This window comes from Mandrillus leucophaeus, unplaced genomic scaffold (assembly GCF_000951045.1).
Source record: "Mandrillus leucophaeus isolate KB7577 unplaced genomic scaffold, Mleu.le_1.0 Scaffold143, whole genome shotgun sequence".
Lineage (NCBI taxonomy): Eukaryota > Metazoa > Chordata > Mammalia > Primates > Cercopithecidae > Mandrillus > Mandrillus leucophaeus.
The window spans coordinates 5,054,954-5,064,419 of NW_012101399.1; the positions used below are offsets into that span (position 1 = coordinate 5,054,954).

The following is a 9,466-nucleotide window of genomic DNA, read 5'->3' on the forward strand; positions in this document are numbered from 1 at the left end:
CTTGGAATGTATCCCCCACTGTTAAAGGAAGACTGCTACACAAGGAACATTATAAGCAGTAGGGATTAAGAAACAAAGAAACAAAGATACACACACAAATAAAAAATAAAATAAAAAAGAAACAAAGACACAAAACAAAAAAACCTGTTCCCCACAACTTCTTTAAGTCAGAATTGCTACAAAATCTGACTGTTTTGAAATTTATGCCCTCTCCTGGAGACCTTGACCTCCCTCTAGTGGAGGAGTGAAAGGACTCTTGGTAAAAGCCCCTTTTACTTTACCCTAAAAAACCAGAATAATTAGCACATGATTAATCAAGAATGCCATTTAAAAAGAACAGATTTGAGGAAAAAGGCATGTAAAATGTAATCTCTTAAATCTATTAAAATTAAGCAATATCCTGTAGAATTCAATAAAGCAGAAAATGTCCTCCCAGGATGGATACAAGTCATGAGAAAAAGAAATTAATTCCTAAAATTGTGCACACTTTAAACATAACATATTTAATTCACGTACTGTATATATCAGAGTCATCTGTTAATATCCACACTTTGAAGTAACCATCTTTGCTAGCTGTAACCAAGGTGGGCTGTTCAGATTTTTCTGCATTGCAGAAACAGAGAGCTGTAATGCAGTCTTCGTGTGGCATGTTAATCTTAGTGTTAAGAATAAACCTAGCGGGAAGGAAACCACAAATTTATTCTTGCATGAGGACAAAGTGATGTATAGAAGAATTTCTGACATGCTGTACATTTTACAATAGCATCTTGAACAACAGGCAACTGATAATCACCTAGAATGACAAACAATTGAGTGCTCTACCTTTAATGGCCACAGGATGCAAAGAGTTCTAATATATCACCTTTGCCCTTTTGTAACTTTAGAGAACATTATGTGTACTAGTCAACCCACTGGTACAAAATGAGGATAAAACAGGTCACCAATCAATGATACTCAAAAGCCTACTGTATCAAACTCTGCAGGAACTTGTATAGAACCCAGATTCCTGCCTACTTTTGAAAATAAAAAATGGAATGGCTGTGAAACACCCCACTTGGGCCAAGGAAAAATAGACAGGAAACTACTTAGTCAAACTGGCTGGTCATTATTTACTATTTTTAGTCACCTAAATGACCTCTTAAAGCTTGTTTCGAGCTTAGAGGGCAACGCTATGAATTAAAGATAACTAGGACTGTGTTCTTAAAAGAACATCAAGGCAGCATAGGGTTGTGATTTTAAAAAAGCACAAGTTATAAAAACAGTGACTAGGGACAACCACTTAATCTCTCTGGGCCTATTTCTTTACCTATGAAATATAGACAACAGGCTTATCTTACAGTGTTCTTTTGAAGAGTAAGACAATGGGTACAAAGCTCTAAGCCAAGTTCTTGGCACACAGCAAAGATTTGATAAATGGTTATTATAGCCACAGTACGAGAGTGGATTCCTTATCTAATCACAACATCCACGCTACACTATACTACGCTACACTTCTACCTATACTCCCTCTTTTCCAAAGGCAGTATGCTGTTCATGGAAGTGCAAGGGAACATTTGGATTCTAATCCTGGATTTGTCTAGAATTTGGTATTATGCCCTTGAGAAGGTGTCACTTTTCCATGTGTCTTTATTCATTATGAGATGACATTATGATTTAGAGGACACCAATGCTTTCTCAGAGCAAAAAGCTTAAAGGTTTTATTAGAATAACACCTCTCCCGTATCTCTAAATCTAAACCTTGTCAAGATGAAACATCTTAAAGACAACTGAAACCGTAAAATGGGAAGTGAAATATTTTATACTTTGAAATTAAGTGGCTACACAGATAGTATTACCCTTGTGTTTTCTTATTATACATCCACAGTTTCATTTGCAATTCAAGCTCAGTTTCCTTTTCTTGCCGCTGTTCCACTGTTGCAAGCCAGTTACCAAAGCACCCAAATGCAGCCTTTGTTAGTTCAATTTGGATCAGACCATAATCATTAATATATTCTTGCTGTATAATATCTAACTGATGAGTAAAAAAAAAAACAAAAAAACCAAAATGTTTATTAACATAAATACACAAACGTTACAGCATTCAAGGAATGATAATTAACTATATCCAAGACAATTTCTATAATCTATAGTAATAGATTTTTAAATAAAGGTAAACATGAACTAATTGTTACTGTGGACACTAGAATTGTCATTAAAAAAGGGAACACATTATATAGTATCAATTTGGTGGTAATTATTCTTCAATGACCTTGAATATTAGCGATTACTAACACCCACTATATGATACAAGAGAACCGTTAATTTATAGTAGTGCTTTTCTTTTGTTTCTAAGAACATACAGCTTTACATCATCTCAAGGCTAGATTCTCCATCACTAGAAATAAGCAGAACAGAAATAAACCTACAATCTTTAAGAAATGAAAAAGAGAGCCAATGTAAGTAGGCAGCATTTATTTATGGTTGTTTTACAAAATCCCATTTCCTTGCCTATACTAAGTAAATAAAATGCCTACTATTAAGTATACTAAATGCCTACAATTTACAGGTATTATACTTGAGATAAGCATGAAAAGATTAACACGCTTCCTTTTTTTTCGGGGTCTAAAGGCCACGGTGAGAGAGCTAGTGTCACAGTTGCTATGACAGAGATCTATAAAGAGTACTGTGGGGCACAAGAAAAGTGGAACATCTGGATTGGACTTATCAGGATTGTAAGAAGTGTTCCTCTTTAATCGACACTGAACATTTTATCTTCAATATGTGAATATGACAGTGTTTCACTACGAAGCAGATACAAATTTGTATTGTCAATCTACCTATTTTTGTTTCTTTATCCTTGTGACTCAAAGGCACAGATGTATGGGACAGCTAATAGGAAGGCATTCTGAAACAAAAGATAGAGACAGCAAGTGCAGGAGTGCCCACTGGCTTACATTTAATCTGCAACTGTGGCCTCAACGGAATTATGCTCTGAACAACGGAACTAACTAACCATGAATAATACTATGTTCAAGTAAATATCTGCACAGGATCTTGTTTTAAAGGCTACTAAACAAACTGCTTGACTCCAGTGATATTGTAAAGAGCTTTCATTAATTTCAAGGCTAATGAATCAAAATCTTACATTGTATAACTGCTTATCACTCTGGAGAGAATAAAACTGCAAGTGGCCAGGCTTTCCATTCAAAACCAAAGCTTTAGTTCTTGGATCAATCATCAAACCAGTGAAGATACTCCTATCTGCAGAAGTAGTGACAAATAACAGGTGAAATCAGAGAAATATGCACTCTTTAAAATGTTCATGATTCCAAATCCACTGAGTTCTGCAATACCTTTCACTAGGCCTTGAATTACTGCGGATGCCTCAAGGTTTCGGTGAATAATTATTATCTCTGTGGGTAGAAAAAAATAGGTATTTAAATATCAATAGGTTAGAGAAAGCTTGTCCAACCTGTGGCTCAGGGTGGCTTTTTATGCAGCAGAACACAAATTCATGAACTTTCTGGAAACATTATATTATTATTGTTTTTAGCTCATCAGCTATCATTAGTGTTAGTACATTTTATGTGTGGCCCAAGACAATTCTTCTTCCAATGTGGCTCAGGGAAGCCAAAAGATTGGACACCCCTGGGTTAGAGCTTCAAGGTGAAGGAGTCATCTGAGTTTACATCATTCTGAAATATACCAGAATACAAAACAACCCAGTAAGTTCAATGAACTCAGAGTACTACTAGAAAATCAGGAATATATTTTGTGATTTAGTGGAAAATCTAGGGGTGGGGATAGGGGTTTTCTGTTGGAGTCTTTAAGTTTTTTATCAGTTGTGCCTATTAACACATTTTAAGTGTTAATGCAAAATCTATAAAGAATATATCTAATAAAGATAGTTTAACTCTTTCATGCCACTAAATGAACTGTTCACAGTTATGTTCTTTTTTGAAAGAAAAGGAAGTGGATTTACAAAGACACCATAGTCTAGGCTGAGCAGTCACTGGTTGAACAAAGTTTTGGAGAAATACAAGACCACCTCTATTTCTATCAAATCTACAGGACTCATGCCCCGAGGTAACAGCTGTATCAAGAGAATCTTGCAGTATTCTTTTGAAAATGCCACGTTTATGAAAGCACCAATGCCCCCTTCCAAACCTTCCCTTTACTTCCCCACGTCATCCCACACTAAGACTTTGAAAATGTAAGTGGCACATCAATAACCAAATATACTTAGCCTCCACTTGATAAAAATAATTCTCAAAAACGTTGAATTCTGGTGGTGCCTGGGGGTAGAGGGAGGTGGATAAGAGAGGAGTAATGCAAGGAAAAGAAGGCTTATTAAATCTCATATGCTACTCTTAGTTTTATGTCTCTTTATTCTCTGTTCCCTACAGATGCTAGCTAATTTATGGTGTTTATATATTTCCTCACAATAAAAGTTTAGACTTACTATTATCAGAGTGAGAAGTGCAGAATAAATCTCCTGCAGGCGAGACTGAGATATGTTCAATAGTAGCTCCTAAACGTGGGAGAAACTCCTTATTCTTCTCTGTTGCATCGCGCCACTCTACAAGTACGGATTCACAACCGCCACTCAGCAGGCTGGTGCCTTCATATCCATCAGAGAAATTAAAAGGACGGTGTTTTGGGGAAAAAAGAGAAAGAAAAATATAATTAACACTTTATTTTTTCCTACCGTACTAGAGAAATAAACTCATTTAAAGCTACAAAAAGTGTCTTCATATGTTTTAATATACTCTGAAGACAAATGATCACTGGTTCAGGAATTTTTTTTCCAGTGATATCTGATTAGTTTGTTGCTGACCAACTCTTCTGTTGACAACTAGAAAAGCTGGACAAACAAACATCTTTTAGGACAAGACAGCTTTACTGATAAATTTTTCGAAACACTTAAGAAATAAACCAATTTTATACTCTTACATGTAACCAAAAGAGGACACTTCCTACTTTGCTTCACAAGATCCTAATAATACTATAAAAATATTATATATATAAAAAAAATACAAGCCAATTTCATGACAGATGAAAACTCTCAAGTAAAATACTATACCAACGATATATTAAATGGATATCATGTCATCACAGAGTTTACTGCAAGAGGGAGATTACTTAACAGCTGAAAAATAAATTAATGTAACCCTACTTACAGAACAAAAGGAAAAAATCATGATTATTTGAATAGATGCAGAAAAAGCAAATGACAGAATTCTATACCCATTCATGATAACACCTCTCAGAAACTCAGGAACGGATGGGACCCTTTGAATCTCATCAAGAATACCTGGATAACATCTATAGAGAACACCACACTAAAAGTTAAACTATCGAAAACTTTCCCTTTGTGATTAAGAATGCTATTACCATTTTGATTCAATGTTAACTGGATGTCTAGTGCACTGAAATGAAACTGGAAAGGCTTAAGGATTGGAAAGAAGGAAATAATCACTTCCATGTTCACAGACAGCATGACTACATCAAGGCACAGCCAAAACAGTTTACAGATAAACTTACAAAATAAGTAAATTTAGCTGATTATAAGAGAAATATACAACAATCATTTTTATTTTTCAATACTAGCAAGTCAATTAGAATATAGAGTAAAAAATACTATCAAAAGATCATCAAATGTCTAGTGAAAAATATATGTGAGAACCCTACAGAAAAAAAATTCTAACTCACGGAGATAAAGACCTAAAAAGTGGAAAAGTATTTATTATGATTACAAATTAAAATACTCAATACTATAAAAACATCAATTCTCCTCAAACTGATCAATAGCTGTATTGCCAACACGGTAGCCACCAGTCAAATGTGGCCACCTAAATCTAATGGTTTGAAAACAAACAAAAACCTGCAAGAGACTGTCTTAATGACTACATGGATAGATAGGACACTGTTTCAGACTGTTTTCTCAGAAGTATTCCATCAAATACCCATTTTTCATTCTTTCATGAATCTAAAACGACTGGTTTTAAAGATCACTGGTTGATAACGGGGTTTCTATCAAATTTTCTAAAGCTGCAGGCTGATAAAATCTAGCTAAACAGAAGACTAAAGGTATGTAGTTGTGATGTACACAAACAAAATTAAGAAGTTGAATCTGATATATAGACATATGATACATTGTGCATACATTTCATATATGCCTTAAGTTATAAAGTTTTCAACAACTAAAATCTGTGTTTCTTTTACATTTACACAGCTATTTTTTTCTTTTTCTATTAACTCATACCTACACAGTCAGTGAGGACATTTCATTGAAAACTATATACTGTAACCATTATTTCTCATTTTAAAATATTCATGCTACTTGAAATATAACATCAAGAATTCAAATCGCGGCTGGGCACGGTAGCTCACACCTGCAATCCCAGCACTTCAGGAGGCAGAGGCAGGGGGATCATCTGAGGTCAGGAGTTTGAGACCAGCCTGGCAACATGGTGAAACCCTGTCTCTACAAAAATACAAATAATTAGCTGGGCGTAGTGGTGCGTGTCTGTAGTCCCAGCTACTTAGGGGGCTGAGGTGGGAGGACCGCTTGAGCCTCGGGAAGTCGAGGTTGCAGTGAGCCAAGATGGTGCCACTGCACTCCAGCTTGGGTGACAAAATGAGACCTTGTCTTAAAAGAAAAAAAAACAAAAACAAAAAACAGACCCTGCCTGGAACATATACAGACGTGTACATAAGGATACCAAGCACTCACTAGTATTTTCAGGGTGTGGAGTGGGAAGGAGGGTAGAGAATACAAATAAGCAGCCTACATTGTCTCCATACACTAGTCATTACTCCCCAAACCATAATCGGGTTGAAGGTGCCTCTTATTTTCTGGGGCTTCTGGGCATTAAACCTAAGTAAGCCTCTAAGGATCCCACAGCATATGGTACCATCTAAGACTTGTCCTTTCAGTCTCCAGGAAGACCTGCAGAAAGAAAAATCACTTTTCCTGGTTTCTCATTTTTTAAATTATTATTAAAGTTCTAGGGTACATGTGCACAACGTGCAGGTTTGTTACATATGTACAAATGTGCCATGTTGGTGTGCTGCACCCATTAACTCGTCATTTACATTAGGTATTTCTCCTAATGCTATCCCTCCCCCTCCTCCCACGCCACGACAGGCCCCGGTGTGTGATGTTCTCCATCCTGTGACCAAGTGTTCTCAAATAAGGCTATGTAACAGTTAAAAACAAGAGCTTTAAAATCAGAACCAGGTCTAAATCCCACCTACTCGCCATGTCATGTTAGGCTAATTATCAAATCCAAATCCTACTTCCTTTATCTGTAAAATGAGTATAATGCCGCTCATTTCCTAGGTCAATGATTAAATCAGATAATGGATGTAAAGTGTTAGAATAGTTACTTGCACCTGATAAGCTACAGTTATGGAGGACACACAGTTATGTAGACAGACATACCTTCAAAACGTCATATAATTTAAATAGGTTATTTATGTCAACAACAGAGATTTTTATCACAAATGTACACTTTAGAGCTTTGAAGGGCTTCAAAACCCTCAGTACATTGTGCTGAGCAAAGCCTCAAATACAGGGGTAATACACAAGTGTTTGGAATTCATTTGGCCTATGTACTTTTAAATCTTCCAAACTAAACATACAGTGAATTAAAACACTTGATTCATATACTTCAAGTTCATTTTAATAATTAACCCTACACTTACCTGTCACTGAAAATGCCAAATCCATAACCATATCATGGTGCCAATGTAAACATGTGTATGTATATTTCTTATCATCATAAAAATTCCTCCTATTGGAGAAAAACAAAACTCTTATTTTGACCATAGGTTTAAGTTAGGAAAATAATGGCATGCCAAATATAATAAACATAATATATAACCAAACATAATAAATCATAATATGAAGCCTTCTGGTTTTAATGCGCACACTTTCTATTTCTAACCAGAGTGACTGACTTCCATAAATAATAAGCCATCTGTGGTACCCTCCTAGATATTCACTATTGTCAGTCTTTCCTTTTAGGATAAAGGCAAACAAAAAAAGTTTTCTTCAATAAATGATTATAGGCAACAATAAATTTTTCACTTGCTTTATAAGCCCAAGGCTAGAAATCCTGAAACAGTAAGTCTGAAATGAAAAGCATACAAAAAAGGAAAGGGAGGCTGTTTCCTTGGACTCAGAGATAGCCCTGTTCTACAGGACTAACATAAAATAGTACATAAATGATCGCCATGCTCTTCATAAGTAAACTGACCAAAGACGAATTTTGCCATCCATGTGACCAGATGCGATGCAGTCTTCTGTTGGGTGACATGCTACACATGTAAAATTGTTCTTAGCATGCTTCTTATTTCTTGATGATGATAAAGTAAACCTAGGAAAAAAAAACAAATTCCCTTAATTATTCAAGTCTCTTGGTGAGTGGTGATGTAGTTAAGTAAAGCAGAGTTCCCAGCAATAGCAACCGAAATTGTAGAGCTCTGAATTCAATAAATATAACTGCAGGATTTTTTTTAAAAAGAAAATTTTGATCAAGAATCAAGCATGCTGTTTTGTAAACGTACATTAATATACAATATAAATTCATGTAACTAATATTCTACCATAATAATTTATCTATGGAAGCCACTGACATTTAAGTAAAGATTTTAGTGATTTTTTTTGGCCTAGGCAAAGCTTGTTCAAATTTCTCACTGAACCTACGTTTTAGCATGAGGCATAATCAAACCTGAGACATTAGATCTGAGACAATGGCTAATGCATCTGAAAGGACAAATAAAAAGGGGTCAATCTACTTGTTATAATATCTAGCCTATTTCTTATTCTTTGGCTGAATACTTGTCAATCTTCAGGCTCTGAAGAAGTCAGGATCCTTATTATACTAAGAAGAAAGCAATCGGCCAGGCATGGTGGCTCACACCTGTAATCCCAGCACTTTGGGAGGCTAAGGCGGGTGGATCACCTGAGGTCAGGAATTCAAGACCAGCCTGACCAATATGGTGAAACCCGTCTCTACTAAAAATACAAAAATTTGCCTGGCCTGGTGGCAGACGCCTGAAGTCCTAGCTACTCAGGAGGCTGTGACAGGATAATCACTTGAACCCAGGAGGCGGAGGTTGCAGTGAGCCGAGATCATGCCACTGCACCAGCCTGGGCGACAGAGCAAGACTCCATCTCAAAAAAATAAAAGAATTAAAAAAAAGAAAGCAATCTTGGCAAGGTAAAAGGGAAGAGGTAGTTATTACTTTCAAATAGTAACTACTCAATACTTAGCACTAGCTGCTCTAAATATGTCACCTTATTCATCATTACAACTCTGTTAGGTAGATATCTCCATTTCAAATATGTTTTAAATTGAGGTGCATTGGGGATCAAATAGACTAAATCCGATCCAATTAAAATTTACATATCCCAAAGCCTATATTCAGTCCTACATTCATAAAATGGCAATGAGAATCATGTGGTGAAACTCTGTCA

At 35.8% G+C, this 9,466-nt stretch overlaps 1 protein-coding gene across 1 annotated transcript in view; it reads right to left on the reverse strand.

Annotated features, from left to right (window-relative positions):
- Nucleotides 1–9,466, reverse strand: part of WDR75 (WD repeat domain 75) — a 46,706-nt gene that overhangs the window by 8,510 nt on the left and 28,730 nt on the right. Inside the window, 7 exon segments of the mRNA XM_011974260.1 lie at nt 517–674; nt 1,836–2,011; nt 3,125–3,240; nt 3,333–3,392; nt 4,442–4,600; nt 7,690–7,778; nt 8,244–8,400. Coding sequence (XP_011829650.1) covers nt 517–674; nt 1,836–2,011; nt 3,125–3,240; nt 3,333–3,392; nt 4,442–4,600; nt 7,690–7,778; nt 8,244–8,400 — 915 coding nt within the window.